The sequence below is a fragment of the Drosophila serrata genome, unplaced genomic scaffold, assembly GCF_035046125.1.
Source record: "Drosophila serrata isolate PLE 108 unplaced genomic scaffold, ASM3504612v1 contig_362, whole genome shotgun sequence".
NCBI classification, from domain to species: domain Eukaryota; kingdom Metazoa; phylum Arthropoda; class Insecta; order Diptera; family Drosophilidae; genus Drosophila; species Drosophila serrata.
This window is the reverse complement of record NW_028257260.1, coordinates 2,906,267-2,917,260: the sequence shown is the minus strand read 5'-3', so window position 1 is coordinate 2,917,260 and position 10,994 is coordinate 2,906,267. Positions and strand designations below refer to the sequence as shown.

The 10,994-nt window shown below is 37.9% G+C and overlaps 1 protein-coding gene across 1 annotated transcript; it reads left to right on the top strand.

Moving 5' to 3' along the window:
• The first annotated feature begins 660 nt into the window (after positions 1-660).
• Positions 661-6,400, top strand: Npc1b (Niemann-Pick type C-1b). The gene is made up of 6 exons (XM_020942345.2): positions 661-1,997; positions 2,401-2,702; positions 3,331-4,308; positions 4,374-4,783; positions 4,849-5,003; positions 5,076-6,400. Exons 1-6 carry the CDS (start codon positions 780-782, stop codon positions 5,826-5,828), a joined length of 3,816 nt encoding a protein of 1,271 aa, XP_020798004.2. The 5' UTR covers positions 661-779; the 3' UTR covers positions 5,829-6,400.
• The last annotated feature ends 4,594 nt before the right edge of the window (positions 6,401-10,994 follow it).

Sequence of the window (10,994 nt, the reverse complement as noted above, 5' to 3'; positions counted from 1 at the left end):
GTATACTTTCGTGAATGAAATAGTTTTGATTAAAATATTAGCAAAAGTATGGGTGAACTAGAGGTAGAAATAGAACAACCATTATAAATTTGTTTCAAATCTATAAAATAGAAAGAACCACAGCTAAACCTTTGCTCACCGAAAAAGTTGTCAAAACTTTGTTTCTATAGGAAAATCTAATAAGTAAAAGATATACGAAAGTACTTTATAACATTTCTTTTATAAAACCACCTTTTTCAAAAGACTTTCCATGATCTTAAGCAAACTTATTACATTTTTATAAACCAAATAGTCAAAGAAACGAACTGAGATTTGAACTGAGAAATCCAGAATATATTCCCGCCTTCTAAGAAGCTCTTATCTTATTGATACAAACATTGTTGGCAACTATTTAAGCACCGCATTGACCTTTAATATCTAATCGTTTTCCAATCACCTGTCGCTATGGAGCGCCCACGTTAATCCCCCCCAAAGATAAGCACCACCATTAAGCCTGCTCCAATGAAATCCAATCGCAAAACGAATTCAGAAGCTTATCAAACTTTCGAGTGACTGAAAATATACATATAAAAAAAAAAATGAAAACCCCTAAATGGTGAGGGAAATCTAATCTCGAGCACCTTCCGATATAGCCTGTCCACCGGTTAATATGTTGATGTTGGGATGTTCGTTGGCTTTAGTTTCAGTCTCGTTCGGTTCGCTGCCGGCGCGAATTGTATCCACTCTTCAATAGTTCCTTAATCCCAAGAATATTTATATTTTTTTTTGTTGTTGTGACAATGAAAGTGATTTTTCCGCTTACCCTGGCCCTGGCCCTATCGTTGCTATCGATAGGGGTCCTGGCCCAAAGCGAAGTGGAGCCAGAGGACGTGGAGTTGGGTTGCATCTGGTATGGACAGAGTCATCAGATCGGTGCCCATTGGCAAAATCTGGCGGATACAAGACCAGCGCGTCCTCTTAATAGTCCTTCGGGAGAGGCAATCTTCGCCCGTCGCTGTCCTTTGTTGTACAAGGAGTATAAGGGAGAATCTGGTGAGGAGGAGCTAAGCCTTTGCTGTGATGCAGACCAAATTGAGACCATGGATAGTGGTCTATCTCAGGCGGATGGTGTCTTCTCACGCTGCCCCACATGTACAAGGAATATGGCTCAAACGGTTTGTGCCATGACCTGTGCCAAGAATCACACGCTCTTTCTTACCGGTCACAATGCCACCTATGCTCCCACGGGAAAGGAATATATCGAATATATTGATTATCGGATCACAGATGCCACCGTAGCCAAGGTCTATGAAAGTTGTAATGGAATTCAGCATACGCAAACGGGAAGACCTGCAATGGATTTGGGTTGTGGTGCCTTCAATGCAAAAACTTGCAACTACCGGCGTTGGTATGAGTTCATGGGTGATGTCACCGGTGACTATGTACCCTTCCAAATCAATTACATATGGTCGGATGATGCCGAGGAAGGGAGTGAGGAGATTTATTTGGATCTGAATATCCTGAAGTGTGGAGAGAGCTATGAGGGCAGTTATGCCTGTGCCTGCATCGATTGTGAAGCATCCTGTCCACTCACGGATCCCCCTACGGGTCCCGAGGAGCTCTGGAAGATTGCTGGTCTCTATGGAGTGACCTTTATCCTGGGCCTGTTGATCGTTGTCTTCTTTTCGGGTCTCATTTGCTGGGGAGCGGTGAGCAGGAGCCGAGTTTGCATGCCCAGAGTTTGTATGCCAACACTGTTTGGGGAGTTCTTCTACCATGGCTTCCGTGTTTGGGGCACATTCTGTGCCAAACATCCGGTTTTGGTTCTGGCCCTGTGTTCCTGGGCCATCGGTGGACTGTCGTATGGCATTCGATATATGACTATTACCACGGATCCTGTAGAGCTTTGGGCCGGCAGCGAGAGTCAGACAAGGATCGAGAAGGATTACTTTGATCAGCATTTTGGACCCTTCTATCGCACCAATCAGATGTTCATCAAGGCCATCAATCAGACACATGTAAGTAATCTCTATATATTATAATAATAATAATAATTATTCTTGAGCTTTAATCTTGAGTTTTTCACTCATTTAACCTTAAACAATCTCCTATTTAAATTTCACCAGAGTTATAATGACAAGACAAAATTTAAGAAACATTTGTGAAAACAATCATAAACATAACTTATCTCTTAAATGAACAATTTTGAAATTCAAACACCAATATTTCATTTGATATTGTTATCACTATTTCTTTCTAATCGTTATCGAATTTATTCAACAATTCTGGGATTTGTGAGTGAGGTTTCACTGCCAATCACCGGCAAAGATAACGTCAAATCGCATTTGGTTTTTTGTTAGTGTTAAAGGGAGTTTTTTTTTTTTTTTAAATAACATTTTCTTAAATCTGTAACTTTTGTAGTTTACCCATGAGGCTCCCAGTGGTTTGCTAAACTTTGGTCCTGCTTTTGAGTACAACTTCCTGAAGGAAGTCTTTGAGCTGCAGGATGCCATCATGAAACTGGGTTTGGCTGAAGGTGAAGGTCTGGACAAGATCTGTTATGCTCCTGTTCTGAAGCCTGGTGAAACTCCCACCGTTGATCACTGTGTTATCCAATCGATTTATGGATACTTCCAACATGATATGGATAAATTTGAGAGCTCTTATGTGGATAGCAACAATTTTACGATTAATTATCTCAATCAGCTGGAGGATTGTCTGAGGTAAGTTGAGGGGAATTGAAATGATTTTCAAATACTTACTGTACTTATCAAATATGTTATTATCAATACTGTATCAATACTAAAGGTTATTTTAAATTGCGATATATGCTCGATAAATCGATATTCCATTAGATATATTGAAGGTGAAGCTTAAATTAATGTTGAATTGTTACTAAAAATTTTGTTTTGTTTTTGTTTTTTTTTTTATCTAGAAAATGAAGTGATTTCAAAAACTCACCTACTTTATAAGGCATTGCGAAATAAATATTGATTTATTGATACTTTAACGATATTTGAAGCAATAGTTGAAATGTTTGCTTGATATATCGATATTCTTATAAATACATTGAAGCTAAAATCAAAAAAGTTAATCAAATTAATAATATATTAGAGAGTGTTATTAAGAAAGTTATTTTTATCGAGTTTTATCAATTTTGTTATCGAGATATATGCAAACAAATGAAGCAATATTTATGAGAAATCAAAGATATTGAAACTTCAACTTAAACTGCAACTTCTAAAAAAGGTTTACGGTTAACAATTGAATAAAAAGGTTAGGAATTAATTAAAAATCAATTAACGATTAAATAAATATAGAACAACTTTAATAATTCTTTTAATTTTACAGAGTTCCCATGATGGAGGATTGCTTTGGCACCTACGGTGGACCCATTGAGCCTGGCATTGCTGTGGGTGGAATGCCCAAGGTGCCGGTGGGTGAGGATCCTGACTATATGCTGGCCACCGGATTGGTGATCACTTTCCTGGGTCGTAACCAAGTGGACGAGACCAAGTTGGAACCGAACGAGAAGTGGGAAAAGCTCTTTGTGGACTTCCTACGGGATTACAAGAGTGATCGATTGGATATTGCTTACATGGCAGAGAGATCTATTCAGGATGCCATTGTGGAACTATCCGAGGGTGAAGTGGGCACCGTTGTCATCAGCTATGTGGTGATGTTTGTGTACGTGGCCATTGCATTGGGACACATTCGCAGCTGCACGGGATTCCTGCGCGAATCAAGGATCATGCTGGCCATTGGTGGAATTGTCATTGTCCTGGCCTCGGTGACCTGCAGTCTGGGTTTCTGGGGTTACCTGGATGTGACCACAACAATGCTGGCCATTGAGGTGATTCCGTTCCTGGTGCTGGCGGTGGGTGTGGATAATATATTCATTATGGTGCACACATATCAGCGATTAGATCACTCAAAGTTTGCGAGCACTCATGAGGCAATTGGTGAGGCCATTGGACAGGTGGGACCCTCGATCCTTCAGACGGCGGGCAGTGAGATGGCCTGTTTTGCCATTGGTTGCATTTCCGATATGCCGGCAGTGAAGACTTTTGCAATGTATGCAGCAATTGCTATCCTGTTGGATTTCCTCCTGCAAATCACTGCCTTTGTGGCCCTGATGGCCATCGATGAGCGTCGCTATCAGGATAATAGACTGGACATGTTGTGCTGTATAAGGAGTGGCAAGAAAAGTACTTCAGTGGAGGAGGATACATTGGATTCTGAAGCTAGAGCTGGAGTAGATCACACCAAGGAAGCGGGCATGCTGGAGTCCATGTTCAAAAACTTTTACTCACCTTTCCTGCTCTCCAAGTGAGTATAAAACATAAACCTAATCATTTTTGAAAAGAAAACCTAACAAAACATAATCCTTTTAGACCCGTCAAAGTCTGCGTCTTGTTAATCTTCACTGTGGTCACCTGCCTATCCCTGATGGTGGTTCCCTCGATTGAAAAGGGTCTCGATCAGGAGATGTCCATGCCAAAGAATTCGCATGTGGTGAAATATTTCCGCTATATGGTTGATCTCCTGGCAATGGGTGCTCCTGTCTATTGGGTCCTTAAACCCGGTTTGAATTACTCTTTGCCCATGGAACAGAATCTCATCTGTGGCGGTGTGGAGTGTAATAATAATTCATTGTCCGTGCAATTGTATACACAATCCCGGTATCCAGAGATCACAGCTTTGGCCAGACCAGCTTCATCGTGGTTGGATGATTATATTGATTGGCTGGCCATTACAGATTGTTGCAAGTACAATGTAACCACCAATGGCTTTTGCGCCAGCAGTGAGTATATCTTGATATATATTCTAAAAAATATATTTTAAGCTATATTATTTTGTATTTTCCAGACTCTAAGAGCGATGATTGCCTGCCCTGTGAAAGGGGTTTCACTGAAAATGGCCTGAGACCCGATGTCGAGACCTTTAACAAATATATTCCCTTCTTTCTGTTTGATTTGCCAGATGCTGAGTGTGCCAAGGCAGGCAGAGCCTCTTATGCTGATGTGAGTTTCTCTTAAAAACAAATTCCTAAATCCCTAAAAGTATTAATAACTCGTTTTCCTTACTTATAACAGGCCGTGATCTACACCATAGATGATGAGGGCATGTCCACTGTCCAGGACACTTACTTTATGCAATATTCGACCACTTCCACAACCTCTGAAGAATTCTATTCTCAGTTGCGTGAAGTGCGTAGAATTGCTGGGGAAATTAATTCCATGTTTGCTGAGAATGGTGTCGATGCTGAAATCTTTGCCTATTGCGTTTTCTACATTTACTATGAACAGTATTTGACCATTTGGGAGGATGCACTCTTCTCGCTGGGCATGTCCTTGCTGGCCATTTTCCTGGTGACCCTGGTCATCACTGGTTTGGATATCACATCCACTTTGATTGTCCTTTTCATGGTGATTTGCATTCTGATCAATATGGGTGGCATGATGTGGGCTTGGAGTATTAATTTGAATGCCATTTCGTTGGTGAATCTGGTGGTGTGTGTGGGCATTGGTGTAGAATTTGTGGCTCACATTGTGAGATCTTTTAAGAGGGCCGAGGGAACGGCACAGGAGCGGGCACGTCACTCGTTGAATGTCACCGGAAGTAGTGTCCTGTCGGGCATAACGCTCACGAAATTTGCGGGTATTGTAGTCCTGGGTTTCTCCAACTCACAAATTTTCCAGGTCTTTTATTTCCGAATGTATTTGGGCATTGTCCTGATTGGAGCAGCCCATGGTTTGATCCTTTTGCCGGTTTTGCTCAGTCTCCTGGGACCGTTGAATAATTTGGCCAGGACCTCGAGTGCTGAGCCCAGTCAAGCTGTCAATTAAACGGGCGGGTATTATATTACTCTTGATATATAATATATATGTTTGTAAAAAATAGTTTAAGGATATTAAGGATTTGCTTGATTAAGTGTGCCTGGGTTGGGAGTGTGTGTGCTTGGATTTTTTTTACGACTGCAAACTATGAGCTTAAAACATGTCAATTAGACGAACAAAAACGAAAAAAGGGATAATAAAAATAAATAAATTATGACAAAAACCTACCTTATTTATAATTTCAAAAATGTTTTCTTTCTATCAGTGGCTTTAATTCTTTGAAGACTGTATTCAGTTTTGTTTTATTGAATACAATTTAAATAATAATTAATAACTGAAAGACAAGCCAGTTTTAAAGTTTCTGTCTCTCGTTTTATTTCACCATTTATATTTATATATACAAATAAAGATAACTCCCCTTTTTAAGCTGCACACTTTGGCAGGACTTTGGCCCATGGAGGTTTGGGCCTCTCTCACTCATTGTTTATCGCCATCGCACCTTTGCTTTTTATGGCCTTAAGCGACCAACTGCCGCGTGCGCCGTCAAAACAAAAAAAAAAACAAAAAAACAATAAACAAAAGAGGGGAAGTCACAATGGTCGGGATGGGGGAATCCCAAAGGATAAATCCTTGGTGGTCCTACCCAAATACCTAAAACGTCTTACGCCTTTTTGGGGGCAGAAGTTTAGCACAGATTTTTTAATGATATCCAGGCGAGGGGAGCTTTAAATACTCTAACTCCATTTGGGGAATAAGGATATTTCAAGGATTTTTAAGAGTATTTAAAGAGAAATAATTGCTTAAAATATATTTATATAACTTAAAGTAGAAATAAGTTCAAAAATAATATAATTTCGAGACAAAGTCCCTAAACTTTAAGTTAGTTTTGAGTCTCCTGCGAAGAAGAACTCTTCTCAAGGGCATTTGGCATTTCACAAGGACTCGGCTTTTGTTAAAAAGGAGTAAGTTTTCCGGATGATGGCTTCCTTGCCATCGCCTGCTGGTCAGTGGAGTGCTTTGCGGCTTAAGGAAAAGCAAAAACCAGGAGGAAACACACACAGACAGGAAAGCGCTTAACCCTCAAAATGAGTCGAGTGTTTTTAATTAAAATTAATAAAGTTTAGAGTGGTTTTTTCTGCAGCCTTTGACTTTCCTTTTTTTTTTTTTTTTTTTTGTTGTCTGATTTTCCGTATGATTTTACTCAACTCTTGTGCTACTGTTTGCGGCCATAATCACTTAATGAAAGAAATGTGTGCGGCATTAAGATTCATGCCTCATCGAATTTCAGGCACTTCAAATGGCCGACAATTGAAAAGCATAATTATAAATGTATCAACTAATGCATATGGCAAAATCAATTAGCAATTACCAAAGCACACACAGACACTCAGAGAGATGAAGTGCAAATTGAGTTGTTTTGTGCTCGCACTTGTACATGTGTGAATGTTTTTCATCCTCCACTTAATTGCCATTCAAAAGTGCCTTAACAATGCCAAAAGCGAACCAAATGAGTCGAAAAATCTAGCCAAGAAAATAAACACGTGAATGGAAATATATACAGACCGATCTTTGATTCAAAAAGTATATTTAGAGTGCGTAAATTGTGCATTTTAAGTGGTTTTTTTGTTATCATCATTTTCAAGAATCTCTTTGACTTTCTTTTTAACAATTTCAGGTTAATAAAAATTGTTTTTACAATTTAGTTCGGTGAACATACATATTTTCAATGCTGTATACACCACTTTAAAGGCCAACACACATTCTCCATATAAATTCTATGCCCTGACCTAACACCATTCCCGGTATAACACACACAGCACAACACGAGGATGAATAATCCATTAAGAGCATCTTTGCAGACTCACAGAAAACCGAGCATAAATCATTCGTATGAGCAGCTAACACATTTCGACCAGAAATTGAGGCGAATCAACGAATTAATGTGGCAAGTGTGGCAATAAAAATTTAAATTAATTGATTTTCTGTTTGCCCGCGGCATGTGGCCCGAATATCCAAATTCAAATTCAAATTCAAAGTCATATCCATAGCGAAACGAAACAGAAACAGATACAGTATCTATATATATATTCGCACACGATTTGTGGCCAATTTAGGTGGCTTCCAGTTACCAGCTTTGAGGCCATAAAAGGCCAAAAAGCATTCGACTCTTAACCGGGTCATAACTCACGTGAGGCGTGGCATTAAAATAAAATTTGCGCATATTTATTAATCGGTTATTGGACGCATATCTTGTCTATATGTATCTTGTATCTGTATCTGTATCTGCATATGCCATAAAGCTGAACAAAAAAAAAAGAAATAATGTAAAGGGAAAGCTCAGAGTCTCTTGGGTATTGCTTTTCATTTTCAAAAAAAAATGTATCCTTTATTTTAAGCGGCACTTTGAATAATGCGTTTTTAAATTAGTTGGGGAATTTCGAAATACGATTCGAAAGCAAAACGGGAATTGAAATGAGATAGGTAAAGCTCTGTGTTTTAAATAAAATTAAATTAGTTAAGGGTAAATCAAATACAATAAACTTTAAAACCATTTTAAAGCAACTCAAAACATGATTTTAAAATGTATAATAAAACATTTTAAAGCAGCTTAAACATGCTTTGAAAGTGTATTTTAAAATATTTCTAAATTCAACTTCTTTCTTTACACATTTAAAATAAAAAACTCACTAAAAATTCGTCAAGTTAAAACTAAATTTTCCACCTGAAATTTAACTAATAACATATTTTTTGATTTCATAATCCTCACATTTCGGTACTCTTATAATCCCTTTATTTTGTCAGGTACAAAACTTTTTAATTATTTTGCAATTAGCAGGTGTATTTGTTTCAAACTTTGTTTCATTACTTTTACATAAATATAAACACACATTTTTTATATTTTGTTATTATATTATGAGAGGAGTAGGGATGAGTAGGGGTGTGTTTAATTAATGCAATCAACCAAAAGGGCCAAAGTCAGTTGTTATATTAGGGTCAAATGACAGGGCCTAAGCCGGACTAAGCCTTCCCACATTTCCACTCGGATTTCCACACTATCATGGCGCTTGCTCGTTCTAAATTGGTTTTTAATACAAATTAATTACAAAAGAGGAAATTAAATTTTTAGTAGCCGTTCACAAATCTGCCAAAACCAAAAGCGGCGCAAACAAACGCAAACAAAAAAAAAGTTAATTAAAGCAACACATAAACACTGGCACACATTTTCAATGATGGAGATGGAATATTTAATTTATTCATTCGCTGACATAAGCCCCGGCAAATACGGGAATAAATACTCTGGACACAGGACCCCGGGCCTCTGGGACTCTGTATCCTGGACACACTGGACTAACCTAGTCCATAGACGAATCAGTAATTTATAAACGTGCTTATAAGCCGCAATCCAATTCGCAATTCGCGTTTTGGCTAAAATTACACTTGCAGCAGGCCAGAAAAACCTATTTTCAAACGTTTTCCCCAAACGTTTCCCTACCGCTTTTCCCCTCCCGCCGTTCCTCCTCTTGGATTTATCCCAGGGGTTTTTCCTTCACACCCCTAAAAAATATTATCAAAACTGGCAAGCTGGCCATGGCCATGGCCATGGAATTGGCCTACAAAGAGATGGGGAAGGGGGCTGGAGTTTTCCCGCCATAAAAAAGGGGGGGAGGGGAAAGCAGGGGGGAGTGCTGGAAAACTAAAAGCTAAAACTGCAAACTGAGACTGAAGCCAAGCGAAAGCGCGTGAGCGAATGAGTTTGGTTTCAATTTTTATGTTTTATTTTTGCATGAAAATTAAATTGAAAACGTATGAAAGTTAACCCCAAAAAGTATGAAGAAAATATTCAGATTTTCAAATTAAAATAGGCATAAAATTTAAGTAGAATTTTTTAGAGAAATATTAATTTACCTTACCCTCTCCTTCAGAGAAAAAATCTTTTAAGAAATATCATTCAAAGTTGTGGTAAATGTTTTGCAGAAAATATTCAAATTTTTAAATTAAAAATAGGCATACAATTTAAATATGATTTATTAGAGAAATATTAATTTACCTTACATCCAGCCTTCAGAGAAAAAATTCTTTGAGAAAAATCCTTTGAGAAATAAATAAAATATCCTTTAAGAAATATCATTCAAAGTTGTGGTAAATGTTTTGCAGAAAATATTCAAGCTTAAAATTAAAAATAGGCATACAATTTAAACTGAATTTATTAGAGAAATATTAATTTACATTACATCCTTCAGAGAAAAAATTCTTTGAGAAAAATCCTTTGAGAAATATCATTCAAAGTTGTGGTAAATGTTTTGCCAACTTTCTGAATTTTCTTGCGGCCAGCAAATCGAGTGACAGACAGGCCAATATTAGAAATCAAACAAATTACTATAGATTTAATCCGAGTCCTGGAGTCCTAGAGTCCTTTAGTCCCAGAGTCCTCAGTGGGTTAAGTTCGGGCGTGTGTCTGTGTGTGACTGTGTGGGTGTGACAGCAATTTCCAACTAAATTATAACAACAACCTCAACAAATGCGCACAATTTTGAGAAACTTCATGCAAAATGCAGAACCAGGAGCCAGGACATGCCGCAAAAAGAGGCAGCAACAAAAGCATCAGCATCAGCAGCTGGTTGCATTAAATGGCCCACGTTTTCCACCAGCATTTCCCTCCTGGATTTTCCAAAGCCTCCACTCTGGACCATCCCACACACACGGAACATATCGAAAATGTCAAACACACATTTGACCAAACACACGGGAAAGCCTGGCGCACAGCATGGGTTCTGGGGGAAATCAACCACCCCCTCTGTCTATCTAAATTAGAGATGAATGTTGGAAGGATAATTTGGATATGATAAATCTAGAAAAATATATTGATCATAGAGAGGGGAAAGAAGCCCAAGTTGTTACTGTCTGTATAGAATTGGTGTATTTGTATAATATAACTAAAATTGTGTGTTATTTCTTTAAATATATTTTGAACCACAAAAGTAGCATTAAAATATATAAATGCTAGTATATAAAAAACGTTTAAAAACATATCTTGAAAATAAATCAATAAAGATTTTTATAAATAGAAATAGAGACTTGAATGTTTGTCAGAAAAGTATTTATATTAGCTTTTAGAAAAATAAGATTCGGGAATTTTAGTGAAATATTTACTTCAGAAAAGTAGTTTTTTACTCT